This window comes from Lutra lutra, chromosome 10 (assembly GCF_902655055.1).
Source record: "Lutra lutra chromosome 10, mLutLut1.2, whole genome shotgun sequence".
Taxonomy (NCBI): Eukaryota; Metazoa; Chordata; class Mammalia; order Carnivora; family Mustelidae; genus Lutra; species Lutra lutra.
In genome coordinates, this window is record NC_062287.1 from 107,658,145 (window position 1) to 107,686,064 (window position 27,920).

Consider the following 27,920-nt stretch of genomic DNA (forward strand, 5'->3'; position numbering starts at 1 on the left):
CACCAACGCGCAGGACAAAAAGATGACGAGCCTTGGTCACGGAGCTTGGCCCAGCAGGCGGTGCCAAAATATAGGCAACTACCGCTGGCACCCAAACGCGATTTAAGGGACGCGGGCCAAGGACAATGCGCGCCAGAGCCCAACTTTGGCGCCCTATGAGACACAACTGCGCAGCCGCCATGATGTAGGCGGGCCACCGGGCGCACGAGCGGGCGTGTCGGCGTTTGTGCGCACGCGCCCTTGGACGCACGGGGGCGCGCGACGACTGGGAACAGGAAGGAAGCGGAAGGGAAGGGGCGGGGTTTAACCCGTCTCGCTCAGGCGCGCGCCGTGCAAACCATTTGGCGGGTTTTCGCTGGTTACGCTCTTCTGTTCCAGTCCTGGAGGTGCTCCGCGGTAGCTTTTAGGGAGCAGGACGTTCTCCCCAGAAGTGCGAGTTAACGAGCTTTCTGCTTCCTTCCTTCGGGCCCTTGGGGGCTCCTCCCACATTAAAAAGAAGTGTTTCTCCGTGGCTGAGGCCGGGGCCTTCCGACCGCCGGAGGGCTTGGGCCATTTGGTCCTCTTCCGTCTCGCTCTCTGAGAGGGTACCAGGATTCGAGGAACCTCGTCCTGCCCATCAGTCTCCACGCCGTGGGTTCCTGGAACTCAGGTCGGAGCTCGGTGGGCCGGGCCCCCGGCTTCCCTGCTGGGTCACCATGAGCGTGTCCGCCCAGCGCCTGGTGGAAGAGTTGCAGATCTTCGACGTAGAATGCGAGGCGGCTCTGACCGAGAAATGTGAGTCCCTCGGCCCCGCGCCGCCCCCAGCCGAGGTCCGCGCTCCTGCTTGGTGTTCCCAGTCCTAGAACCCCATAGGGAACGCAGCCAAGTTTCTCCGCTCCGCTAGATCAGACCTCTTGGTGTTTGGGAGACGAAGAATTAAGCCCAGTCTTGCGATATGGGATGTAGGGACTTGGCAGCGTTTGCAGTGTCCTGCTTGGATCCCAGCTCAAGAGTAAGAATATGGAGCACGACTTTAAACCCGCGCAGTTTCGGAAAGGTGGAATTGGGCCGTGCCAGGATCACACTAGGCCCGGTGGCGCGAGTTGTGAAATTCTTTAAGCCTCCCAAACAGAACAAGAGACGTGGGGGGTTTGAAATGTAACTTTTTATTCGTGGCTCCTCCCTTTACAGCCTGGCTGTAAACTTCTGATCCATCACTTCTCATCAAAGCTGTCTGTGGTCTGTGCAGATAGGAACCCTTGAGGTAGGTTCCCCAAATTGAATTTTAGCTCTGATAAGCTGGGGAGCTTGTCATCTGTTTACAGAAGCAGAAACAGACCAGGAGACCGCTAGTCTGTGAACCCCAGTCTCCTCTCCTCGAGTGTGGGTGCTCCCTTTTACTGGCCAGGCTCTGGGGCGGGAGATGTCAGAAGCAGTGTCTTGGGAGGTGTAGAGTTCTCAGTTTCAGAATCGTGATGAATGTGCCCCTGCCCTAATCATTCGTCAACACTTAGAACTTCTTTTTTAATGTGTAAAACCGAAATGCAAACATGTTAACTTACCGTGAGATACCAAAATTCTCCAAGGTTTTATGCCCAGTGCATTCTTTTCCAAAATGCTGTTGCCTTCATCTCACAGAACTACTTTGGCAGTGGTGTTAGAATTCTAGGCTTTGAATTCATGATTACTAACCTCAGTGGGACTTTTAAGTTTGCCACCTGCTCCTTTAAGGACAATCCTTCTGTCCCACTCAAAGCTGATGAACTTGTGTCACCAAAAAAGTAGAAACAAAACTTCCACCATTACTTCTTCACACCTACCTTTCCTGCTGCCTTATTCCAATGAATAAATTCTCCCTATTCCTAGCAAAATCCAGACCCCCCACTTGAGTCCTAAATCCCATTCCTTCTCGAACCTTCTTATAAACATTGCTCCAGTAATTCTAACCTCTTACATGTTTTCTATTTTTCTCACTATAAGAGTTTTTCTCCTGATAGCACAGTAGTGTGGTTCTTGCTCCGCTTTTAAAATACTCTGTTGAGGGGCGCCTGGGTGGCTCAGTGGGTTAAAGCCTCTGCCTTCAGCTCAGGTCATGATCTCAGGGTGCTGGGATCGAGCCCTGCATCGGGCTCTCTGCTCAGCAGGGAGCCTGCTACCACCCCCTCTCTGCCTGCCTCTCTGCCTACTTGTGATCTCTCTCTCTCTCTCTGTCAATAAATAAATAAAATCTTTAAAAAATAAAAATAAAATACTCTGTTGAATCCATTCCCTCTTCCAGTTCTTTCCTCCCCAATTACAGCAAACCTCTTCAAAAGGGTTGTCTATTGTCTGTATTTGCTGTCTTCAGATTTGTCCTCCTTAAGCCCATTTCAGTAATCTTTTTCATCCCCAGGGCTTCTCTGAAATTGCTTCTCTCAAGGTCACCAGTGACCTTAACCTAGCTAAACTCGGGGTGACTTTTCAGTTCCCATCCAGAATTAGCATTTGACATCGTTCGTCATGTCTTTGAAACACGTTTGTCTCTTAGCTTCTCAGACACTACACCTACTTGTTCTCTTATCTTGCTTGTCACCGCTTCTCAGGCTCATCCTGAGACCCAGATGCACACACTTCCTTAGGGAATCTCATGTGGTCTCTCGGCTTTTCATCCCATGTGTTGCTGATGATCCCCAGGTGCCTTAGCCTGGACCACTTGCTGAACTGCCAGCTCACCTGTCCAGCTGCTAGCTGGGTGTGTAATGGGCACCTCGAACTCCATGTACCTAAAAACCAAGCTCCTGTGTGTCTTCTCTTTCCTCATAGGACTTCCTCCTGCTCTCTTCCCCACCCTTCGAGGTGCTCAGCCTGAAAACCTCATCATCTTTGATTCTGTTTTTTCTTCACCATCAGGAAATCCCATTGGCTTTACCCTCACGATGCTTCCTGTGTGAAGTCCAACCACTTCTCCCCACGCATCACTGCCCCCACCTTGATCCAAGCCGCCACCATTGCTCACTTGCACTTTGCCACGGTTCTCTTAATTGGTTCCCCTGATGCTGCCCTTGCCCCCTTCGCTCTCTGCTTAACATGGCATCCAGAGTGACCCTGTTCACGGGAAGCTGGGTCATGTTACCGCCCTGTCCGAACCCTCTGGTGATTTTCTAAGTTGCTCGGAGTACTAACCAGGGTAATTATAGTGGCCAACAATCTGCACCCCCTTGAACTCCTCGTCTGTCTCCTTCCTCACTGTGTTCTAACCATAGTGGCCTTGCTGATCTCGCTTCTGCCTCAGGATCTTTGCTTGAGAGCTCTTTCCCTAAATACGGCATGGCTCGCTTTCCACCTTCTCAGCGAAGCCTTCCCTAATCCCTGTATTGAAAATTACCAATCCCTGCTCCCAAACCCTTGATCCCTTCCCCAGCTTTCTTTTTCTTTTTAATCTTACTTATCAATTTATTTTTTTAAGATTTTATTTATTTGAGAGGGGGAGAGAGAGAGAGCAAGGGAGGGAGGGGCGCCTGGGTGGCTCAGTCAGTTAAGCGTCTGCCTTAGGCTTGGGTCATTATCCCAGGGTCCTGGGGTCAAACCCACATCGGGCTCCCTGCTCAGCGGGGACTCTGCTTCTCCCTCTGACCCTTCCCCCTCTCGTGCTCTCTCTCTCTCACAATCTCTCTCCCTCAAATAAATAAATAAAATCTTAGAAAAGAGAGAGTGCACAGGAGGAGGGAGAATTAGACTCCCCGCTGAGCAAGGAGCCCGACCTGGGGTTCCGTCCCAGGACACTGGGATCATGACCTGAGCTGAAGACAGCCGCTTACCGGACCGAGCCACCCGGGTGCCCCCAGCTTTCTTTTTCTACACAGCACATTGAACATCTAACATAGCACAGATTTTACTTTCTTGTTTTCTGTCTCCAAGACTAAGCTTTGTGGAGATAAGGATTCTGCTCTGTTGTTCACTGCTCTATTCTCATGCTTGGAACTGGGCCTGGCACCAGTGGGTGCTGAGGAAACACTGACTGAAGAAATCAAAGACTGTTTTCACTTTTCCCGGGGGGAAGCTGCAAGAAACGAACTGTGGTCTCACCTGCCCACTTTCCCTTCCCACAGTGGTGGAGCTGTGCCTCCTGTACGGACAGAACGAGGAGGGCATGGTAGCCGAGCTGATAGCCTTCTGCACCAGAACAGGGAAAGTTGGCCTTACCCCAGAGATCCTGAACTCTTTTGAGCATGAGGTAAGAACAAAATGTAAGAAAACTAATAATGAAATTCTCCATTCCTCCTCTTTGGGGGGAGGTGGTGTGAGACAAGTGTGGGCTTCAGAAACACAGCTGAACTCTGGTCCCAGTGTGCACGGGGGCAGCCAGCATAACGTCTGTCCCTGAGTGTCCGTTTCCTCTTCTGTTACTGGTTCTAATAACCCGTATTTTTTTTTTTTATGGTTATTGTAAGAATTAGACGAGAGTGGGTCAGAATCACCTAAAACGGTATGTTGGGTGGTATGTAGGCCTTCAGCAAATCGTTGGTAGTGGTGTTAGTTTTGAGCAGTTGCAAACAGTCCCAGGAGAACTCTTCTTTGCTAGCCTGCCGTGCGTTGTCTTGACTTAACTCTTACTTGGAGGAATTTTATATATTAGATTGTATTTTGAATGCCTATTATTACCTCACAGCTGTGGAGCACACCTCCTCTGTTACTTGACTATGGAATAATACATTCATTATCTTTTATTCCTCAGTGTCTGAGCAAAAAATCGTCCAGAGTGCCCAGGGATGGTGGGCATGCTGGAGCCAGAGACATTGTTTCCATTCAAGAGCTGTATCCTTTCCTGCTGCTGGTCTTTGTAGAAAGCCAGGTACTATATCTTGTAATTTGCGTAATTTAAAAACAAATAATAATAAGAGTACCTACTAATCGGCTTTCTTGTTTAATTGACCCTTGCCTTCGATTTTGGTGGAAATCTGTTTTTCCTGAGCACTGTTTGTAGAATCGAAGTGGAGGAAGAAGAAGAGAGCCTCTTGGACTCCTACACCACACCCTCTAAGGTCAGTCTATGTTGGAGATCGCTTCCCACGAGTAGCCTTTTTTTCTTTATTCTAAAAACAGTGAAGTTCTGAGGGAGAAAAGGAGCCACCCATACAGTTTCTGCTGCGTTGCCTCTTACATGTCGTCCTTTCCCGTTCAGGCATAGCCGTGTTTACATAATGGCAGTCCTTGGAACCATAGAGCTATCCTGCCTTTTTTCAGCTAGCATAATCATCATAAAATGTTCATAAATACAGTTTCTCCATTATTACTCTTCGTAAAAGTTGCAGAGCGTTGTATCTGGTGGAGGTGCTGTAACTGAATGATTCAATTCCAGTGTTGGATCCCAGCGTGAGGGGTAGGCTAGGGTAGTGGAATATGGAATAGTATTGGCGTCAAAGCCTGTGTCAGAAGACCTAGGGGACCTTGGGTGAGTTGTTTTATCCCTCCGAGCTGCAGCTTCCTTATCTCTAAGATACCGATGCTTCCGTTCATTTACCAAGCGACTGCTGTGCGCCAGGCTCTGTACGAGACGCCGGGAGAACAGTGGTGGAGAGAACAGGCACAGCTGGGCTCTGTCCTCAAGAAGCTCAAAATAAATTTGTAGAAATCCATAAACACGGAGGAAGCCTTAATTTTTCAAAGTCAAGTTGCATCGTGAGGAAGAAGGCAAGTAGTTTAGATGTGCCTGTGAAGAGCAAGAAAGCCGAAATCATGCCCTGTGAGGTTGCTGACATAAGACAGGCACACGGAACCTCTTACTTGGACACGCTGCAATTTTCCTTAGCTTAAAACTGAAGCGATAATACGGTCAGTGCTTGATTTTCCCCGTAGAGATGGTCCCGTCTTAGAACCCATGTCTTTTTTTTTTTTTTTTTTTTTTTTTTTTTTGACAGAGAGTGAGATTACAAGTAGGCAGACAGGCAGAAAGAGTGGGGGAAGCAGGCTCCCTGCTGAGCAGAGAGCCTGATGTGGGGCTCGATCCCAGGACCCTGGGATCATGACCTGAGCTGAATGCAGAGGTCTTAACCCACTGAGCCACCCAGGCGCCCCTAGAACCCATGTCTTACTAAAAAGCGCTTTTCATTCTTGGGTTTGTTCAGGCCCGGAACCTTGGAGACCTCCCTGAGTCTTCCGTCTCTCTCACGTCCCCCTCCCAGCTCATTCACCAGCCCTCTCCCCTTGTGCACCAGGACCTGTTGCCACCGGGTCCTTGGCACTGTCCTCTCCTGGATGAGCAGGACAGTTCCCTGTCCTGGCTGCTTTCTGCTGTGTCCACCTCTGAGCCGTTCACACAGCAGCCACCGTGTGCCATGCTTCTTTCAAAAGCAAGTCGGGCCAGGTTTGGCTGCTCACCGCCCTCCGCCAGCTCCCCCATCTTCCCCGACAACATTCAGAAGGTGTGTGAGGGTCTGTCTGAGTTCACCCCACTCCCTGTCCACTTCCCTCTCCTCCTCATTCTGGCGGTCTCTCTGCTCTTCAAACACACCAGACATGTGTCCGCCTCATCTCTCCCCTGTCTAAGGGAACAAACCCACCGCCAAGAGCAAGCCCCTCCTCTTTCCCGCCTTTGTTTCCTTCTCTTGCTTTACTTTTCTCCGTGGCACTTACTAACATGAGGCAGGTTGTGTATTTACTGCTCTGTTTCAGTCTGCCTCCCTGTGTTAGAACAGAAGCTCCCTGAGGGCAGAAACGCGGCTGTGTTCGCTGCTGTTTTCCCAGAGCCTGGCGTGTTAATCGTTGTTGAAGGACAGACCTTCTGAGTAAGGACGGTTGCTTGGCTCCCTAAGGAGCACCAGCCGGGATTGCGGACTCTGGTGAGGCTGCTTCATGTGACGGCCTCACAGCTCCAGCATGTGTGATCTGTCTGTATGTCCAGAGCTGAGCGTGCTCTTGGGGACTGACTCGTGGTCACCCAGTGCTCCGTGGACTGACGTGTAGGTCAGATGCAAATTTACTTGGTTTCCCAGGGGGAGTATATGCCCTTCCAGGGACAGAAATGCCATTCTAGCGGTGCCCATTCCTGCCACGGACGCTGAGTTAGGAGTCACAGCCGGTGACCACGGAATCAGAGTTAAGTGGGTTGGACTGAAATGAGCAAACAAGATGAAAGACGTGTGGAAAGCCCAGAGTCTGCCACGTGGGTCTGGCCCAGAGGAATGTGAAATACCTAGAATTGTACCTATCCCGGGGAAACTGCTCAGCCATCGTTAGGCCATACATCAGTGGCCTCCTCACTGCGTAGGCATGGGGCCAAACATTGGCCTTTCCCCTCACAAACAGTGCACAGCGAGCTTGCCAGACCCTTGTTGGGTCTCCGAGGCAGGCATGCCGTGGTATAGAGCCGAGTGTCCCAGTGGCCTTCTCCGATCATCATTAAATGTTTGACTTGTGCAGTTAACAACTATTCTGCCTCTGCGCTCGCCATAAATCCCCTGGTGATCATTCGGCTTTCCACATGTCCTGCCTGATCGGAGGGAATGGGTTAGCCTGCGGATGTGAAGTTCCCTTGCCACCAGCATCGGCTTTCTAGTAAATGAATAAATTGGCAACCTGGGCTATAATTTGGGTTTCTGTGTGGTATGAGAATGTGCTTGCCCCAGGATATGAGAATATGGTCTCGGTCCTGGCATTTCTCCCTGCAAAATGCCTAGACGTGCAGCGTTAAAAGCAAATCTCTTGATTGTGGTTAGAGTGAGCACGTCCCTGAGAAGTCCGACTGGAGTTGGTCTGTTGACGCCATCGGGTTTGGCTGCAAGCGCTGAGGACAAAGGCCATGAAACTGCCCTGTCTCCCATCCTCTTGCCATGTCCTGGGAGACGGACTGTCCTTCTCTTGAAATACCCACTCCCAGCCTTGGACCTAGAGTTCCACAGCCCTTGTGGATTACAGGAGTCATTTAGGATATTAGTTTGAGGGGCGCCTGGGTGGCTCAGTGGGTTAAAGCCTCTGCCTCCAGCTCAGGTCATGATACCAGGGTCCTGGGATCAAGTCCTGCATCGGGATCTCTGCTCAGCAGAGAGCCTGCTTCTCTGTCTCTCTCTGCCTGCCTCTCTGCCTACTTGTGATCTCCGTCTATCAAATAAATAAATAAAATCTTTAAAAAAAAAAAAAAGATATTAGTTTGAGGAAATACACTAAAACCGTAAAATCTTACCCATCCTTTGGCCCAGTAATTGTCCCTAGTCAGAATCTCTCCTAAGGAAGTAATCTGAATTATGGGGGAAGCCATCTGTGTGAAGATGGGTATCAGCATTATTTAGGATCAGCCAAAGGTACAAGCACCCATTCACCCAGCAGTAGAAAAGTATTCACGTCAACTCTTGTGTGTATTAGTTTAATCACAGCTACTAAAAAAGGACAAAGTTGGCGGGAAAATGTTCATAGTTAATATAGTGTGGAAAAAATCAGTATAGGTAATATTCAAATAAAGGTTTATATTTAAGATTGTAAATATTAGAATTCATATATTTTTTAAATTGGAAAAATATGGAAGTAGCAGAGAGGAGTATTAAAAATTGGTTATTGTAGGGGCGCCTGGGTGGCTCAGTGGGTTAAGCCACTGCCTTCGGCTCAGGTCATGATCTCAGGGTCCTGGGATCGAGCCCCGCATCGGGCTCTCTGCTTATCAGGGAGCCTGCTTCCTCCTCTCTCTCTGCCTGCCTCTCTGCCTGCTTGTGATCTCTGTCTGTCAAATAAATAAATAAAATCTTTAAAAAAAAAACAAAAAAAAAAAAATTGGTTATTGTACAAGAGCGGTAGCATCAGGGTCTTTTTAAAACCTAATTTCTGTCCCAGCTACTTGATAATGGCCTTGCGTCTGTTCTCCAGTGTTTGACCCCAGTCAGCAGGCGGCTGTGGTGACATGACTTTGGTGCGCAGCCAGGAGGAGCCCAAGGGCAGGGAATCCTCTGCAGAGCAGCCGGCCTCCTGGTTGTGGTCCGGGCGAAGAGTTTACCCCTGCTCTGCCCCAGTCAGCTGTCCTAGACTCCGGGAAGCAGCAGACCTCGGAGCCGTGGGTCTCATCCTCCATCCTGGGTTTATTTTAGATTCCTGTGGATGAGCAAAAGCCCAAGAACAGAAGTGACCATCAGTGAGGCGTTTGCTAAACACTCAGACTACGAGCTCAACCATACTATCTTCCCGGAGTCATTTCCCTTCTCTAATTGTGAAAACGTGCAGGAGATTTTGCCAAAATGAGTAGTAATGTGGTCCCACCCCTTGTCAGGAAAATGTGTCTGTGCAGATTAAAATTTCTAGCTGTTCCAGAGCAAAGGGGCGGGGAAAGAAAGTGACCACATGAACAGTTTGACAGGACGGATTGCCGGCCTGGCAGTCCTTTCTGGGAAATGTTGGTCCTTTTTCATAATTGCCTTTAAAGTGGGGACAGGATTCCGATGGATTTGGTGATGGCTGCTGAAAATTTCTATGTGGGATTTTGCTTGGAGATGGGGCCTTAAGAAGGGAACCAGCCCAGCCCTACCTTATGCCCTTCACTTGGGCACCGACCGTGCTTTTCTTCCAAAGTGGCCTTACCCTCAGGTAGCAACTTGGGTCTTTGGTGACTGGGATCTCGTTTTCTCTTTTGTTCCTAGGGTTCTCAGAAGCGAGCTATCACCACCCCAGAAACCCCCCTAACAAAAAGGACTGTGTCTACTCGGAGCCCCCATCAACTCCTTTCACCGTTGAGTTTCTCTCCAAGGTACGGATCAGAATGAATCCAGCTGCCCGACAGCGTGCCGGCTCTCCCCTTTCTGTGGTTGTCGGGGGACTGACCCTCCGGAGTGAGGGAGTCCGTGCAGGTGAACGTGTGGCTCTGTGGTGTCTGGCTCCAGGGCTTACTGCTGTCTGCCCTCCCTGCCTTCCCTTCCTGTGTGGAAAATTACTGCGTTTTCCAGTCGTTAAGGAAACTCACTTTCCACCCACTTTTCTGGGGCTCACTTCCCAGATCAGGAACAGATACCTTCTCTGGAAAACAACCTGTCTATTCAGAAGCCCATGAGTCTTGGGAGTCTTGCCAGGGGAGACAGATAGGTTTCCATCTGCCTCTGTTCTGTTGTTGTTGGGTTTCTTCTCCTTGTTCTTCTTCTTCTTCTTTTCATCTATAGTATCAACTTTTTCTTTAAGATTTTATTTATTTGTCAGAGATCACAAGCAGGGGGAGCAGCAGGCAGAGGGAGAGGGAGAAGCAGGCTCCCCGCGGAGCAGAGAGCCCGATGCGGGGCTCCATCCCAGGACCCTGAGATCATGACCTGAGCTGAAGGCAGAGGCTTAACCCACTGAGCCACCCAGGCACCCCTTCATTGGCATTTTTATCCCTGTCGCCACCTCTGCACGTAAATCCACAAAGATCACATGTGATTTTTTTGAAATCCGTAAATGACATGCCTCCCGTTAGCGCATTGCACAGGCGATGGCCCTGCCGGGTGGAAGAGAGGCTTGGTGCTGCCGCGTTGGGCCAAGGACCCGTCACGTTAACCGTTTAGGGAAATTCGAACTGCCTGTGCCGTGGTCCCCTTGCCGACAGAGCAGAGCTGGAGATTGTCCAGCTCTGCCTCTTGAGAAAGGAGGTGAAAGCGGTCACTCCAGAAGAGCGGCCACGGGACTCGGAAGGACAGTTTCCCTAGCATGATCCACTGCTGCTTTCGGGAGTTCTCAAACGGGTTTGGGAAGTGAGCTTTCTAGACGTACGAGGGCATCTTTGAAACTTGCTGGGTAGAGACAGTTCTCATCAGCCGAGCCAGCACGGTGACAGCAGCAGTCCCTTGAAGTGTCCTGGCACTAAGGGGCCAGCAGTGATGGCTGTCCCACGGGCCGCTTGGGGAGGAGCTCAGAGAAGGCGGCCCTGCGCTGCCTCGGCATTTTTTAATGCACGCTAATAAAGCTGACATCAGAAACGGGTTTTGTAATTTATGGAAGTAACCTGTAAATTATTCAGGTAGAGGCAGCGCAGGGCCCGAGCTCATTAACCAAGTTCCTCTCCCGTAGCCTCTGTGGGAAGCAGGAACCATGGCTCCAGTTTCGGTATTGCCCATGAAACTGGTGCCTGCAGAGCTCGGGTCCTGAGGGGCAGACCGTCTGAAAGCCAGCTCGCTGCCAGCTGCGTTCCCAGCCAGGGGGTGGGAGGCCCGCATGGCCTTCCGGGGAGCTCAGTGACCTCCGTGTTCTTGTTTACCAGGCGGGCCGTGGAAATATGAGAGCTTGTCAGCTGGGCCTTGGAGAGTGGGAACGGTTGTCCACTAGCTGGTTGAACTCAGTACAGCCCCATCTGCACACATGGGGGAGCTGATTAAGTCCTTTGACCTTCATTTCAATGTGGTGTCTACCTTGAGCTATGTTGTGCCGTATTAAACATGCACAGCAACTTTGGGCTTATCCACAGCCGAGCTCTAGGGTATTCTAGTAAGTGCGGGGAAAAAAAATCATAAGAGAGGCCCTTGAGTGGCTCAGTTGGTTGAGTGTTTGCCTTCAGCTCAGATCATGATCTCAGGAACCTGGGATTGAGCCCTGCATCAGGCTCCCTGCTCAGCAGGGGGTCTGCCTCTGTCTCTGTCCCTCCCCTGCCTGTTCCTCTCTTTCTCTCTCTCTCTAATAAAAAAAGTCTTTTAAAAAATTGTAAGAGAGAAAAGAAAGTGGTACTTCAAACTCGCTTTTTAATCAATCCAGAGTTCGGTTTGGTTTTCCTTTGTTTGGCTGTAATCCAGGAGAAAACCTTTTGAAATATGTCTCTGTCTCTAAACTTACCCTCATTCCTGAAATTCCTTAAAGGTCTGGGTATATCCAACCCCATTAAGCTGATAAGATTTATAAAATGTGAGGCCAGCTTGACGTTTCTCCGGTCCCCCTTTCCAAAAGGTTACCTCATTTTATTCACCTCGCTCTTTAAATAGGAATTCAGTAATGCATATCTGTTTTGCTTCCAATCAGTGCTACTCCCTCTCAGAAATACAATTCGAGAAATAACCGAGGAGAAGTGGTTACCTCCTTTGGCTCAACACAGGGAGTGTCTTGGTCTGGAAGAGGAGGGGCCGGTAACCTCAGCCTGAAGGTCTTGGGGGGTCCAGAGTCACTCACCGGGAGCTACAAATCAATGTTCCAGAAGCTTCCAGATATTCGAGACGGTAATTGTTTATCTCTTTGCGATTCTGGAGAATATAAAACCACCCGGAGAGGCGTAGAGTAAGTAACACGGCTTTAGCTAGGCCCGTAGAACAAGTTCCAAGGTCGCCTTTGAATACAGAAGTTCGTAGATGTCCTCAGGATGCCCCTGGCAGTGGAGGGACAGGACATGACCCTCTCAGCAATTCTCCCAAGTCACTCCGCTTCCCTAAAGAGAAAGCACATAACTGTTTCCGGGTGACAACCATTTGAACTGTGTAGAAGCCAATGAAAATCAAAGACATTTATGGTGTCTTCCTTGTAAAGAATGGAAGATTCTCCAGGTTGGACTTGACTTGCCCTAAACCTCACTGATGACCAGAAGGAAAGGAAGGCTGGGTTGTGGGCATCCATGCTGACTCTTGGGGAGTGTGCCACGTGATCTGTGGCCAAATTTCAGCCAGCAGATACTGGGAGATTGGCTAGGGCTTTAGAAGGAAGTCCTGGGCACCTCCTACTTCTGTAAATTGACTGACTTCAGTATTTTACAATGCGCTGTATCTTCTCCCCTTACAAGTGAAATGTCCTAAACACAATACTTTTTCCCCTCTGGGCTTTCAGTTCTGACCTGTAAGATAGAGGAACTTGGCAGTGAACTCAAGGAACATTACAAGATTGAGGCTTTTGCTCCTGTTCTGGTCCCAGCTCAAGTAAGAATCGTTCTAATAGTCCTTCCTAAATAATACTGTAATCTTTTTAAAAGATTTTATTTATTTATTTGACAGAAAGAGATCACAAGCAGGCGGGGGGAGGGGGAGGTGAGCAGGCTCCCTGCTGAGCAGAGAGCCCAATGCGGGGCTCGATCCCAGGACCCTGAGATCATGACCTGAGCTGAAGGCAGAGGCTTTAACCCACTGAGCCACCCAGCTCCCTAATATTGTATTTTTAAACTGATGGTAAAAAGGCATCCTTGCTCCCCTTTTTTTTTTTTTTTAAAGATTTTATTTATTTATTTATTTGACAGACAGAGATCATAAGCAGGCAGAGAGGCAGGCAGAGAGAGAGGAGGAAGCAGGCTCCCTGCTGAGCAGAGAGCCCGATGCGGGGCTCGATCCCAGGACCCTGAGATCATGACCTGAGCCGAAGGCAGCGGCTTAACCCACTGAGCCACCCAGGCGCCCCCCTGCTCCCTTTTTTACTTCTTGTCTACGTGCTAGTTAGAACATCTGTCTTGGTCAAATTTGATAACTTTTTTTTTTGCACTTGGATTAGGGTCTTCTACATAAGCAAAGACTGAGGCCTTCTCCTTTTTAGTGTGAAGCAGGTAGCCCCCTGGAGATTTCCCACAGATAGAAGTGTTCAGTGATCAGGTTATGAGGACAACAGCAAGGGTAGGGTTTCCAGGAGCAGTGACCCATAGTCGCTCCTCTAGTTTGGTGTCTGTCCTTGCAGATCAACCATTGCCAGTAATATCTTTAATTGTGGTTTACTCTGGCGTATGTTCCAGTGCTTTCTCTCTGAAACTTTTTTTTTTAAGATTTTATTTATTTATCAGACAGAGATCACAAGTAGGCAGAGAGGCAGGCAGAGGGGGGTGGGGAAGCAGGCTCCCTGCTGAGCAGAGAGCCCGAGGCAGGGCTCGATCCCAGGACCCTGGGATCATGACCTGAGCCGAAGGCAGAGGCTCAACCCACTGAGCCACCCAGGCGCCCCCCTGAAACATTTTTTAACCTAAGGGGAAATGTGTTCTAGAAGATTCCTTAAGGCACTTCTGTCATTGTTTGCATTCAGAGAAGATTGACCACTTGGGGATGATACACAAAACCATGTCATGTAAGGAAGTTTGGGAGGAAGCAGTGGAGGGCAGGCAGCAGTGCACGGTCTTGTGGGGAAAGATTGGACTTCCTCAGTCCGCCCCCAGGAATGGGAACAAGACAAAGGAAGCCAGAGAGAGACATTTCAGCTCAATTTGAAGAAGAATTTCCTGTTAAGAGACAATACGGTGTGTGGTTAAGGATATGGCTCTGGAGCCACACTTCAAACCCAGACTTGACCCACACTTTGACCAAACTTAACTAAATTACGTAACCTGTGGCTGATTTCTCTCTTTTGTAAAGTGGATCCATAAATAGTGTCCACTTCACCATCATTGCGAGGAATAAACAAGTTAATACACTTAAGCCTTTAGAACGTGCCTGGTATTCAGTAAGCTCAACAGATGTGAGCTGTTAAAGTTTGAAACTATCCACAGATGCAGTGGGCTGCCTTGGGGCGCAGGAACCAAGTTTGTCTTCACTAGAGATGCCCAAACTTAGGTGACCGCTTAGAGGGCCTCAAGCAGTGGGTGGGTGGGCGGACCAGATGCCCTGAGAGTCACTGGTGATGCTTGTCAGTAGGGTGGCCCGGCCAAAAAAATCCTCCGCTGTCCATTCTGGTGACCCCAGATTTCGAGCTCCTGCCCCCAAGACTGTCACGCGTATGTTACATCTTCGGTAGGAGCCCATTACTCTGCTGGGCCAGATCGGCTGTGACACCAATGGGAAGCTGAACAGCAAGTCCGTGATCCTCGAGGGGGACCGGGAACATTCCTTGGGGGCTCAGATTCCAGTGGATTTATCTGAGCTCAAAGAATATTCTCTGTTTCCCGGACAGGTGAGATGGGACGCATGCGTGCTGTATACTGTGTAGTGTGTATAGGGGCGGAGGTAGGATGAACATTGCATCCCAAGGCTGCCTCACATTCTCATGAGGTGTGGCGGGAGCACTGGCCCGAGGGCAGACACCAGTGTACGGATTCCAGATTTCCCCGAATGCTCTGACCTCAGCCCTGGGACCTGCTGCCAGGTTCAGCCTCCAGCTCCGCCCCAGCACGGCCTGTCATTGTGGCCAAGCTCCTTATCATCTCGAAGCTGAGTGTCTTCGTCTCTAACATGGAAATAATACTTCTTACCTCATAGAATTGTTACAAAAAATTAGATCATCCGTATGGAACATAATTATTATTACTGGCACAACCCTCTTAATTTGTTTTCCAGAAAAATACCCCCAAGTTTCTAATTATAAAATGAGATAGGTGCACTTAGTACTTAATAGATGTTTTTTTAAGTGAAATACCCCAAACGTGGGGCTCAAACTCATGACCCCAAGACCAAGAGTCTCATGTCCTCCCCACTGACCTGGTCAGGCACCCCAGTACCTTCATACTTTTTAATTTTATCAAAATGGTTTTATTGCCAATCTCTTGTTTATCTCCCATTCTACTTCTTCTTCTTCAGGTTGTAATTATGGAAGGAATCAACACGACTGGTAGAAAATTTATTGCCACCAAACTCTACGAGGTACGAGGGTGACTGCCCCACCTTCCCTCCTCCTCTGCTGCAGACACAGTATGGGCCGTTCTGTCCGTCCTGGCAACACGGGAGAACCTATTTATTTGCTTCTCAATCCTCTAGCTATAGAATGGGAAGCTACCTCTGGGCCTCCTGCAGACCATTTCTGCAAAGGGCCGTACGGTAAATATCTGAAGCGTTACAGGTCTTACGGTCTCTGTCACAATGACGGCTTTGGTGGCTTAGAAGTGCCATAGAAGCCTGCAAACCAGCGAGTGTGGCTAGCTTCGTGAAAGCAGGCGGTAGCCGGATGGGCCCCAAAGCCCCTAGTTTGCCAACCCCTGCTCTAGGCAGTAGTCCTCCACAGATTTGCAAATAACTCGAGCAAAAGTGGCAGATTCCCTGCTCTTGGGTTTTGCCTAGAATACTGGGACTCCGGGCACCTGTGCTCTCCCACTTCTTCTGGGTGTTAACAAGTTTAGCCGTGACCTCCCATTACCTGGGTTTCGTTGCCGCTCTGTGCCATATACGAAAACGGCGGGAACTGTCAGTTCTGTGAGCTTTGAGCTCCAGGGAGCAAGACTGAGGCCCTTTCTTCCTTCCGCACCTCAGCCCTCCCTCCCCACCTGCCCGTGCTGCGGTTCCCCACCCACATTCAGGGCCCACCCCCTCCCTTTTTTTTTTGTTCGACCAGGAACTCAGTTCAGCTTTTCTCCTGTCTTTAAGGGTCTGCCACTTCCATTTTATCAGCCCACGGAAGAGGATGGAGGTGCGTTTGGATTCAAACGTTGTTCTGCTGACCGCGAGGGTGGAGGGGGCGGATCCGGGTTCCTCAGGCCCCGAGAAAGCTGCAAACCGAGCCTGGCAGTACCTGGGGGAGGCTGGGAAGGATAGCGGGTGGGTGGCTTCCCGGGCCCTTCGGAAGGCCAGGGTCTGAGCCCAGCGAGCCTGACCACCTGGGTTCTGGCTACACGAGGCATGCCGTCTGTCTGGAAGTTACTTTGTAAAAGACCAAATAGGAATAGTTTTAAAAGGAATTTCTTTCAATGTGCTGTGGGATCCTGGTTGGGATCCTAGAAGAGAAAAGGGACTTATGGAAAACCTAGTGACCCCCAAATAGTCAGGAGTTAACGATAATAAGCCAGCGCGAATTCCTTCATTGTTTTGGTTTTTTTAGAGCTTTATTTATTTATTTGAGAGAGAGAGTGAAAGCATGCACGCAGTCCGTAGGGATTGGGCGGGAGGGGGCGGAAGGCACGCCTCACACAGCGTGATCTCACCATCATGACCTGAGCTGAAATCAAGAGGATCAAGGATCCCAGGACCCTGCGATCACGCCCGAGCTGAAGGCAGAGGCTTAACCCACTGAGCCACCCAGGCGCCCCAAGAGTCAGATGCTTAACTAACCGAGCCACCCAAGTGCCCCCGGGTTCATTTTGACAGATGCACCCAGTCAGGCAGGGTGCCGGCATTCGGGACATGGGGGGAGGGTATATATACAAGAACTTGGTATTATCTTTGCAACTTTCCTATTCTTCTAAAGTTATTCCAAAATTGAAGGTTTATTAAAAAGTTAGACAGATTTCTGGGGCATCTGGGTGGCTCAGTCAGTTAAGTGTCTGCCTTCAGCTTGGGTCATGATCTTGGGCTCCCCTCTCAGCAGGAGTCTGCTTCTCGCACTCCAGCTGGCACTGCCACTTCCCCACTGCGCTCATGCTCTCTTTCTCTTAAATAAAGAAATAAAATCTTTTTTTTTTTTAAAGACAAATTTTATCTTTTAAAGGATTTTATTTACTTATATGACAGAGATCACAAGCAGGCAGAGAGGCAGGCAGAGAGAGAGCAGGAAGCAGGCTCCCTGCCGAGCAGAGAGCCCGATGCGGGGCTGGATCCCAGGACCCTGGGATCACGACCTGAGTCGAAGGCAGAGGCTTTAACCCACTGACCCACCCAGGCGCCCCCCCAAAAAAAGACAAATTTCTAAGGAGGCCTGGAGTTATTTGGTAACCAATCTGGATGGGAAAAGACAAAAAGAAATTCTAACAGACTGCTTCAGAATCATTCAGAGCATTTTTGGAAGGAAAGCAGAAGACTGTTGAGGACTCTTAGTGAGACAGCCAACTCAAGGGTATTGTCAGCACCCCGTGCCCAGTAACGGGGCGTGATGAGGGCGTTCTTGGCGATGACCTAGAATCAGGAATGAAATTTCAGGGTTTATGACATTGCACATTGCATCAGAAGACCCAAGTTTTTGGCAACGAACCAATGAACGTGGTGGTATTAGATCCACTGTGCATGGCAAGATGAAACTGACGTGGCTGAGATGCCCGGATTCTGAGCCGTGTGCCAGGGAAGCCTCTGGAAGCAGTGGAATTAGTTATGAACAAACAGTTTTAACCAAGGTACTGAGATACATACGCACTTGGAGATGCAGAATAAGACGTGGGCCCTGGTCTGCTGGCATTTGCTCTCCTCCAGGGTTTATATCTCCTGTAGGCTCCTCAGAACCAGATTTAACTTTGTCCCCTGTCCTAGCACAGGGTGAAACAGACTCTTCTCCCGGAACCCTCAATCCCGCTTCACGGCTTTCCCGCTCTGGTAGAAAAGTAACGGCCTACTTCCTCGGACAGGGACTGTGTTTCTCTCTACGGCAGAAGGGACTTCACAGGTGTCCTTTACTTAAGAATCCTGAGATTATCCTGGATTGTCTGGGTGGGCCCAGTGTCATCACAAGGGTCTTTGTGAGGGGGAGGGCAGAACGATCCACATCAAAAGTAGGAAAGGTGGGCTGCTGGCTGGGAAGATGGAAAAGGGGTCCTGAGCCAAGAAATGCAGGTGGTTTCTAGAAGCTGGAAAAGGCAAGGAAACCTCTCACCTGGGGCCTCCAGAAGGGGTGCAGCCCTGTCAGAACCTTGATTGTGGGACTTCTGACCCCCAGAACCGTAATCATAAATACGTGTTTGATTTCAGCCACTAAGGTTGTGATAATTTGTCACAGCAGCCATAGGAAACTAACACAACTCCATGTTAAGTCCGAGATCTTTGGGTTTCGTTGGTGTAAGCTACAGAAACCGGTTCAGACTAACCTAAGAAAAAGAGAATTTGTTAGGGGAAATCCAGCTACCTGTAGCGAGGACGGGGAGCTAGAAACACAGACTTTGGAGCGGCTCTAGGTGTCCAGCCAGCAGGAGTTCCCCAGCTCTCATCAAGTTACCTCTGGCCAGAATAGGTCAGCTCCGCCCTTTCTTCTCTCTTTGAATGATTCACCTCTTTTGAGATTCCAGAACCAGAGAGGAGAGTATGGAGGGCTCAGACTGATCACACACCTGGCTCTTGACTAGGGGACAACATTACACCTAATTTACAGTCCCCCAGACTGCCTGGTGGAGGAGAGAGAGGGCTGGCTCTCCCAAAGGAAGGCCAGTGCTGTGGGGAAAGGGTCGTGCGAGACAAGTAGCCAAATGTCACACCTCTGTACCCCACACGGGAATCCCAGGCCGAACCTCACACCCAGCCCATCTTTCTCGACTCCTCACCGGACCACGTTCTCCAGTCACACTGGACCACAGATGTTCCCTCCAACTACACACTCTCCAGGACCCTGTCCTGCCCTTGCTCCCGGAAAATTCTACTTACAAGCATAAACAAAGTGAAATAAGCCAGTCACAAAAAGATAAATAGTGTATGGTTCCACTTACATGAGATGTTTAGAGTAGCCAGAATCCTGGAGACAGACAGTAGAATGGTGGGAGAGCGGGAGTTCGTGTTTAATGGAGACAAGAGTTTTGGTTTCACGAGATGAAAGAGTTCTGGGAATGAGTGGCGATGATAATTGCACAGCATTCTGCATTTATTTAATGCCACTGAAATGTATACTTAAAAATGGTGATGATGGCAAATTTTATGTTATTTGTGTTTTATCATAATAAAAAAATAGGGGAAAGGCATGAGCAAATCTCACCTTGATCAGGTCTTTCCTGATTGCCACTTCCTCCCATCACTCACGTGTGCTGCTGGCAAGCTGCCTGTCACTCCCTAGTTATTCGCATACTTCCCTGTTTCTAGCAGCTGGCAGAGCATTCTTTGTGGATGGGGATGAGATCTTGGATTCCCAGAGTTGTACACATAGGGAGACTCAGTTAATTGAGTCCTGTGGCATTTTTCCCTAATTGTCCTTTCTTCCACCATCCCATTATCTTCTAATCAATACCTTATGATCCTTTCTGTCTTAGATTTTGAGCAAAACATGGTCCTGGTGGCCTGTGGCCCATACACCACATCCGACAGCATCACGTACGACCCCCTGCTCGATCTGATCGCTGTCATCAACCGTGATCTGCCGGATGTCTGCATCCTGGTAGGACAGCCTCCTGGGACAGCTTCGCTGGGGGAGGCACCAAGGGGAAACTGGGGAGGAGACCTTGGAAAAAGGCCCAGGGGCATCTGAGTGGCTCAGTCAGTCAAGTGTCTGATGCTTGGTTCCAGCTCAGGTCATGATCTCATGGTTGTGAGATCAAGTCCCCATTCGGGCTCTGCACTGAGCATGGAGCCTGCTTCTGATTCTCTCTCCCTCCCTCTCAGCTCCTCCTCCTTTCTCTCTCTCTCTCTCTCTGTCTGTCTCTCAAATAAAGTCTTTTTTTTTTTTTTTTTTTTTTTTTTTTTAAAGAAAGGCCCCCTAGGGGCGCCTGGGTGGCTCAGTGCATTAAGTCTCTGCCTTCGGCTCAGGTCATGATCAGGGTCCTGGGATCGTGCCCCACACAGCAGGGAGCCTGCTTCCTCCTCTCTCTCTCTCTGCCTGCCTCTCTGTCTACTTGTGATCTCTGTCAAATAAATAAATATTAAAAAAAAACAAGAAAGGCCCCCTGTTGTAGGAGGCAGCACACCTGGTTAGGGGGCCCTGGCAGGCCTCCCTGTATCCAGGGTCATGGCCTTTGCCTGTGATGTTGGCTGGGCACCCCATCCCCGTCTGTTGTCCGGAGGGACAGATGGACCCTGGGCAGAGAGCCACTGGGAGAGGGTGTGTGAAGGTGCTCCTGGACACGTGTGGTTCTGATACTTTGTTTCTCTTATCTGCAGCTTGGACCTTTCCTGGACGCAAAGCACGAACAGGTTGAGGTAAGACGAGGCTGGAAGGGGACGTGCCAGATACTTCCCTCCTGTTGAGCCCTCACTCTTGTTTCCATATTTTGGAGTTTATGCAGCATTTGTCACAAACTTAATCCCTGTGGCTAATCAGAAAAGCACTATAGCAGGGCGTTTTTATAAAGATGCTGCATTGGAAGGCTTCGCGTCACCAGAATGCAAGGCCTGTTTGGAAGCTGGGGAAGGAAACACACGTCTGTGAGTCTGGGGTCCTGGTGTGATGCTCGGGGTGCCAAGGCCTGAACATGCTCGCACAGACACAGGGGTCTGTGGCTCACTAAACCGCTACCCTTGGCTCCAGGACCCCCGTCTTGCCGTCCTTTGATGCAGAAAACACAAAAGGCCCTTCCCGGGACATCTCTGTGGCCGAGAGTCGGCGCCTCCTGCCCTTTGTCTCAGGATGTCGCACCTTCCACAGGAAGGATTTCAGAACACTCTTGCTTCTCGTGTTGTAGCTTATGTTCTAGAGGATGAACTCCTCCCCCACCTGCTTTCCTGCCCCCAGAGAGACTGCTCTTGAGGACAGAGACCACGAGCGTGTGTCTTTCATGGTCGTCTGTCCTTCAGCTCCTCGCTAGGTGGGTCAGTGAAGGCCGGCATCTGCCCTCTGAATTGTCTCCTTCCTTCTCTTGCAGAGCTGTCTGCTCACAAGTCCATTTGAAGATATTTTCAAGCAGTGTCTGCGGACAATTATTGAAGGGACGCGCAGGTCAGAATTGAGACTGTTGGGCAGAGCCTCACGCTGCCCGGGTTCCCCGCGGCAGGAAGTAACGGTAGCTCCTGTCCCTTCATCCTTTTGAACTCCAGAGATCAGATCCTCCTCTTGACTCCCAAGTGCACAGACGCCGGGCTTAGAGGCATCTCTAAAACACAAAGATAAACACACTTAACAGGAAGAGGCTGCGCAGACTTTCGCTCTTCCCTTGCTTGCCCTTTGCTTCCTTCCTTTTCTCACTCCCTTTTGTGTAAACTCCTATTTCCTGGGAACCTTCCCAGCTGATTCTGAGAAGTGTTTGATGAGTTCCCCAACGAAATCCCCAGGGGCCCCAAGCATTTCGCTGCATGAATGATTGTTTTGGGGTGAGTCCAAGTCCTCCCCCCCCCCCCAAGAGTCCGAGCTGCCCCACGCTTCATGGGGCACTGCTGACAGCCGAGCAGGCCATGGGGGGCGAGGGGGATCTTAGATCCTCGCTGTAGACCAAGGGGCCGGAACTGAGGAGAGACATGCAATTCTAATTTGAGAGAAAAGGCACTATTCCAGGAAAAGTCCCAAACTACAAGTAGGAAGTTACTCGGGAAGCAGATGTCCTCACTCCCTGCTCTCTTTCTCCAGGGCCTGGGTTTAAAGGGCTCTGGTACAGGTGATGGATCTTCTCCTCTAGGGATCTGCCTGCCTATGGCTGAGCTCAGAGAAAATAAACATTCCTGAGGCTAAGCTTTTAAAAACAAGTCTGTAACAAAGGTGGTTTTTAAAACAAGATGTATAATCTTCCGCCCATTCGCTGTGAGAACTGATCCCAGAGTCCATTAGTCGTAATACTACCTTCTTGTATCGGCAGCAAGGCCGGTCTGGCAGGCCTCGGGGACTGAGGAGAAGCCCCCCTAGCTTACCTGGGGCTCAGGGGACTGGGCCTGCATCTGGGTCTGCCCCTTCCTCACTCCCTCTCTCAAATGAAGTTAATACAAGTGCCTCCCCTCTTGCCGTTTGTCCTGACGCAGGCCAGACCTGGGGAGCACCTGGTGCTCCTCAGAGATACCCCTCCCCGCCCCAGCTGCCAGGAGCAGGGCTGGTGTCCTTGTTCAGTGGGGTCCCCCAGGGATGGTCAGGGACCGCGTAGCCGTGCCCCAGCAGGCCGGGTACTCTCAGTGCAACATCGGGTCCTGTTTTTGGTTCCTCGCCCCGTGTGGTGGTGACAGCAGTGGAACAAACAAAGAACAGACCGGGCATTGTGACTGTGGGGCTAGCGCCCAGCGCTGCCAGGCACTTTCATCTGCAGCCAGTGTGCGCCCCGGGGCAGGGGGGAGCTGCCCCGCCCTCCCCAAAACAGTATATAAGCGCTCCATGCTGGGGGAATTTATTTTTATCCCTGAGAGATCAGACGTACAGAGCTGATTTATCAGTAAAAGCCAGAGCTCGCGGAAGTGCCCCCTGCACGGAGAGCCGAGCTGCCGCCTAGCAGCAGCCCCGCAGAGGGAGCGGCTGTGGGGACCCTCCCACCGCCGTGCACGAGGTTGTGCAATGCTCAGCATAGTTGGAATTTTCTGTCTGATCCCTCCCCCTACAGCCACTTCACAGCCCTGAGCAGGAGGGCCGTTTCCTCCTTAACCATTCCTCTTCCAGCACCTTCCCTAAAGCAGCAACTCCATCCCTTTATTTTTTTTATTTTTTTTTTTTAGAATTTTTTTTTTTTAAGATTTTATTTATTTATTTGACAGACAGAGATCACAAGTAGGCAGAGAGGCAGGCAGAGGGAGAGGAGGAAGCAGGCTCCCTGCTGAGCAGAGAGCCCAATGTGGGGCTCGATCCCAGGACCCTGGGATCATGACCTGAGCCGAAGGCAGCGGCTTTAACCCACTGAGCCACCCAGGCGCCCCAACTCCATCCCTTTAAACGGGGCCAGCGGCATCTCCACCCTCTGTGTCCCTTGCAGACCGAGCCCCGGCCCTGGAGCTCAGCTAGTCCTGGGATGGTCAGCCCTGGCTTCGGGTGACTTGATTGTGTACTTCTCCGTGTCACAAGGACGGTACCTGGTGGCCAAAGTGGTCTCAAGGTCCTGGTTTCTGTTGCACACGTCTCAGTTCACACTCTGAGCCGGTATGACGGTTGACAGATGTGCCAACAGTCACCAATACCTTTCTCCCATAGGACAGGCAGCTAGGGAGCTGTACCTGTGTCTGGGAAGGCCGTAGAGTTTAAGCAAGAGAGGGAGCTGGCAGTGGGCACTGTTGGAGGGGTTTAAACATGCCCTCAAAGTGACACTTCGTGGCTGTGTGGTTTATAATAGGGCCCCTGCCAAGCACAGCTGAGGGAATCAAGGAAACGGGATTTTTTTTTTCCTTTCCTCTTTTGTGTGGCTGAGGATCAATAGTTGGGTCCTAGAGTTGAAGGTTTTTCTTCGCTCACATGTTGAACCCTAGAGATCCCCCTTCTGCTTCCATCGAAGGAAATCTCTGTTTGCCGTTGCTGTTAAATAGTCCTGTCACTCTGGCTAGACAGTCGGCTGAGAGAAACTTGGAGCATCGCTTCCCTGTGCGAGAGGGAAGGTCCTTGGGGAAAGGCCACATGTGTTCTTCCCCATCCCTTGGGAGGTGTGTCTGTCCATTGTTGTAATTAGGACCCAGTGTTCTGGTAGGAGGCTGTGGTTTGACCCTCCATGTGTGAAGCAGTGTGGGGGTCTGGCCGGCATGGCTGGTCTCTCCCTGGGCAAGAGTCCCCGCGCCCCACCAGGTCAGGGAGACCCCCGCCTGTACGCCACGTGTGTGTGCACAGTGTGGAGTCAGAGGTTTGGTTTCCTATCTGGCTACAAGGCCCTGATTCTTTGGTCAAAACCTTGTCTTTCTAGATCTTCTCTATCCCAATTTCGGCTCCCGCTTTCTTTCCCACCAAACATGCCCTTGCCCCAGCAGCACACCACACAGAGCCGAGAGAAAGCGTGTCCTGGGTGACCCGAGCCTCACTGAGGTAGATGTGCGGGAGTGGGAACAAGGTGCCTTGTGCTCACAGTGTCCCGTGGGAAGCGGCCTCTCCTGCTAGAGTTCAGCTCGGAAATTCCTCCCTGGACGGGGGCCCTTGTCCCGAGCGTGACGTTTGCCGTCTGTCGTCCAGCTGTTCTAACTCTACTGCACTCACTTTTCTTCCTCTCCTGACGGTTTTCTGACAAAGCAGCTCTGGCTCCCGCCTCGTCTTTGTCCCGTCCGTGAGGGACGTGCACCGCGAGCCCGTGTACCCGCAGCCGCCCTTCAGCTACTCCGACCTGCTTCGAGACGACAGAAAGGTAGCAGCGTCCCCACTCTGGCCCCCGAGTGGAGGGTGGATGGGCCTGACTCTTGAGCATCTTTCTTTAACAGACAGATGTATTTGTGATTTACTGTCCACCGGTTTGGCCCCCCTTTTGGTGGTCTCCCCACCCCTGGGAGACCCCCCACTGTCCCCCCAACATGGGCAGGACATTTCTAAGTTGGGTGCACAAATGCTCGTCTCGGCCCCTCTCGTTTCAGCGAGTGCAGTTCGTGTCTGAGCCCTGCAGCCTCGCCGTCAATGGAGTGATCCTCGGCCTGACGTCCACGGATCTGCTGTTCCACATGGGAGCCGAGGAGATCAGTAGGTGGGGAGCACTTCTGGTCCCACAGGCAGGACGCTCGCTGGCTCTCTGGGCTCCGGGCCTTTCTTCCACCAAGAAAACCAAGGGGCTGCTTGGCAGAGCCTTGACTGGGAAGTCCTCAGAGTCACGCTTTGTGCCAGACCCTTAGGCCATTCACGTTTGTCTGTTCCCAGAGGGAGCGACGGGGTCTGTCTCTGCTCGCACTTCTCTGTGGTGTTGGAGACCCCGTAGAGCCATGGCCACGTGCCTTTGCACTCCGTTTCTCATCGTAGAAGTTCATCTCCTTTTCTTCACCTCCCACTCTTGTGACCTAAGCAGGAGGGGGTGTCCCTGCTCGTGCAAGTGAGCTGCAAAGCTGGTCAGCCGGGTGTTGGTCTGCAGAAACTCAGACCTAGCCTGCCTGCTGGCGGCCGTCTGGCGGTTCCGCCATCACTGGAGGGCGTGTGAAGCCGTGCGTGTGTTAGGCGAGATGGGTGTGTGCTTGCTGGCTGGGGTCCAAGGTGCAAAGGCCACCCTGACTTCACGCTCACCGCACTCTGTGCGCTTCTAACACATTCTCGCACATTCTCGCACACTGCGGTTTTAGCCAGCGGCTTGCGTGGTCTTGATCACCTGGGATGCCTGCTCTTTGCCTTTACAGCCCGGTGGCCTGCTCCCCTTCTCGGGGGGAACAGACCCAACTCTTTGTTGGGGGGGGTCTTTCGACTTCCCCAGAGGTACCCTCTCATCACTGCCTATGGGCCATGGAGCTTCTCCCCGGTTTATCGAGTCCTCAGGTCCTCCCCAAAGAGACATGGATGCTGAGAAGCGAGGCTCTGCATTCCATTTCTTGCTTCTCTTGCTTCCCCAGTGCTTCTGGACCTTCGGACAGACTCAGCCGAATCCTCAAGCACATCCTGACCCAGAGGAGGTGAGCTCGCTCGTGGGGCTCTCTGACCAGGACAAGTGTGCTTTGGGGTCCGGTGCTTTGACAGATTTGATTGCGAGCACCTTCCTTGGGCCACTACCCGGGAATTCTCCCCCCACCTCTGTGATGACAAGCCGGCCTTCTGTCCCCCAAACACAGGGAGGAGTGGAGAGACGATGTGGGAAGAGGGGCCCCCAGCCCAGCCACTGCTGACTGCTTCTCTCCGTCTCTGTAGCTACTACCCGCTCTACCCTCCCCAGGAAGACATGGCCATTGACTATGAGAATTTCTACACCTATGCACAGCTGCCCGTCACCCCGGATGTCTTCGTTATCCCATCAGAGCTGAAATACTTTGTGAAGGTAGGTTTGAACTCTGCTTTTTCCCCAGAAACACCAGGACCCATCTGACTTTCCATTCTAGACCGCTGGTCCCCACTCCTCATGCTGGGGACGGTGCTCCTTTCTTTGGGAGAGGTGATAAAAGGACTAGAAAATGAATCTTTTAATAAAATGTTTGAGTAAAAGCCGTCTCCCTGCTCCTATGTACCCCCCCACCGGGTGTTCAGCTAGCCAGCCCGGGAGCCCCGGGGCAGGTAGGAAGGCCCTCACACAGTGGTTGTCACGTGGGGCCATATCCGGGAGACCTGGGAATGTTTCGCACATGCACTTGCCTGCCCCACTCCCCGGAACTCGGATGTGACCTCCGGAAAGGTCTCCGCCACAAGAACTTTGAAGAAGCCCTTGGGTCATTTCATCTCTGCCACCTGAGGCCCCTGCTCCCACCCCGGGGGTGGGTCCCTCGGGATCCACCCAAGCCATAGCTCTCTTGCCAAATCAGCTAATGGGACCTCAAGAGGTAAAAATGTGTTCTGCTGCTGGAAACAGTAACCAGGTCAGGTTTGTCTCCTAAGTTGGGGAGCTGATTGTTACCCTTTTTTATTCTGCTTCAGAGGCTCAAAAGGAACTCAGGGCTTTCCAGTAAGAAGTTAACAGATTGGACTTGAGATGTGTTCCGTTGCCTTCCACTCCTCTCTGGGGTCTGTTAGGTGGTTCCAGCTTTCTCACGTCTGCCCCTTTCCTTTCCCCAGGACGTCCTCGGCTGCGTCTGTGTGAATCCCGGGCGCCTCACCAAGGGGCAGGTGGGGGGCACCTTTGGCCGCCTCTTCCTCAGGAGGCAGCCGGCAGCGGGCGGGGAGGGGAGGCGGAGTCCGTGCGTGGCCGCCCAGGTGGTCAGGATCTGAGGCCTGAGCGCTTCCTCGTCCCCTGTCGTGTGGCGCTCACGGATGTCTGAGAGCCTCCGCCGGGAGCCCAGCCACTGGAAGGTGGAGGACAGAGGACAGTCACCTGGCGCAGGAAGGCTGCGGGCCAGGCGAAGCTGGACCCTGACCCTGACCTGGAGTCAAGCTGCTCTGGAAGAAAGCTCTTGCTTCTTCGTGGACACACAGAGCCCAGGGCAAACTGGCTGTGGACGCAGCGTGCTCAGAAAAGGCCAGAAGGCTTGGTGATCTCTTGGCGGGAATCAGACACGGAAACAACTTTTGGAGAAATAAAAGTAAATTCCGAGGGTGACTCCTGAGTGAAGTTCTTTTTCTTTTTCCTTTTTCCTGGAACAAAGAACGTTGCCTCCTTAACCTGTGCCCAGTGAAGCCAGCACGTCTGTCACACTGGGTGTCCGTCTGGCCACAGCCCTGACCCTCCCCAGCCCCCCCCCCCATGGCCTCTGTGCTGGGGAGTGGAGTGGGGGGGGCGAGGAGTGGGGGGGTTTGCAGAGCAAGGAGCTGGCGGCGTGCCTGGCTCTCCCCGCGCAGCCCTGTTCTTCGGGCGGTGGTCCCAGCCTGACCACTCCATCTGGAGGGGGCGGCCTCCCGCAGCCCTGCCAAAGCTGGATTCCCCGGCATCAGCCCTGCCAAAGTTGCACAACACATGGGACTTGCCCAGAGCCTGGAGCTCTTGGCCGGGTGGGGCCCTCTAGGGTCCCCAAACATCCCGTGTGTCCTGGCATTTGGGGAGAAGCCGTCACTAGCTAAACGTGAGCTGAGTTTCTGCCCAAAGCCCCCGGGCTCTCCCACCTCCTCTGCCAAAGCCAAGCAGGAGGAGCTCAACTGCTGGGCTGAGGGAAGTTGCAAGGGTGCGGCGGGCG

At 51.5% G+C, this 27,920-nt stretch overlaps 1 protein-coding gene across 3 annotated transcripts; it reads left to right on the forward strand.

The window, feature by feature from the left end:
• Nucleotides 1-308: 308 nt before the first annotated feature.
• POLA2 (DNA polymerase alpha 2, accessory subunit) lies at nt 309-27,349 on the forward strand. 3 transcript variants are annotated; one of them, XM_047692279.1, is made up of 19 exons: nt 309-774; nt 884-991; nt 4,068-4,192; nt 4,694-4,773; nt 4,943-5,000; nt 9,576-9,682; nt 11,908-12,101; nt 12,700-12,788; nt 14,575-14,730; nt 15,354-15,416; nt 16,134-16,176; nt 19,640-19,764; nt 20,484-20,522; nt 21,185-21,258; nt 24,436-24,544; nt 24,768-24,874; nt 25,722-25,781; nt 26,014-26,140; nt 26,869-27,349. In XM_047692279.1, coding segments are annotated over exons 2-19 (1,710 nt in total). In that variant the 5' UTR covers nt 309-774; nt 884-990; the 3' UTR covers nt 27,022-27,349. The 3 variants fall into 3 exon arrangements, with proteins under 3 accessions (XP_047548235.1, XP_047548234.1, XP_047548236.1); XM_047692278.1 differs by lacking the exon at nt 884-991 and having other exon boundaries at nt 311-774; XM_047692280.1 differs by lacking the exons at nt 309-774; nt 884-991 and adding an exon at nt 1,057-1,243.
• Nucleotides 27,350-27,920: the final 571 nt, after the last annotated feature.

Excerpts from the sequence above, each read along its gene's own strand:
- POLA2 (XM_047692278.1), top strand. The coding sequence starts at position 696 with ATGAGCGTGTCCGCCCAGCGCCTGGTGGAAGAGTTGCAGATCTTCGAC. Across the intron at positions 9,683-11,907 it reads CCGTTGAGTTTCTCTCCAAG|TGCTACTCCCTCTCAGAAAT; the intron begins GTACGGATCAGA and ends GCTTCCAATCAG. Across the intron at positions 12,789-14,574 it reads CTGTTCTGGTCCCAGCTCAA|GAGCCCATTACTCTGCTGGG; the intron begins GTAAGAATCGTT and ends CATCTTCGGTAG.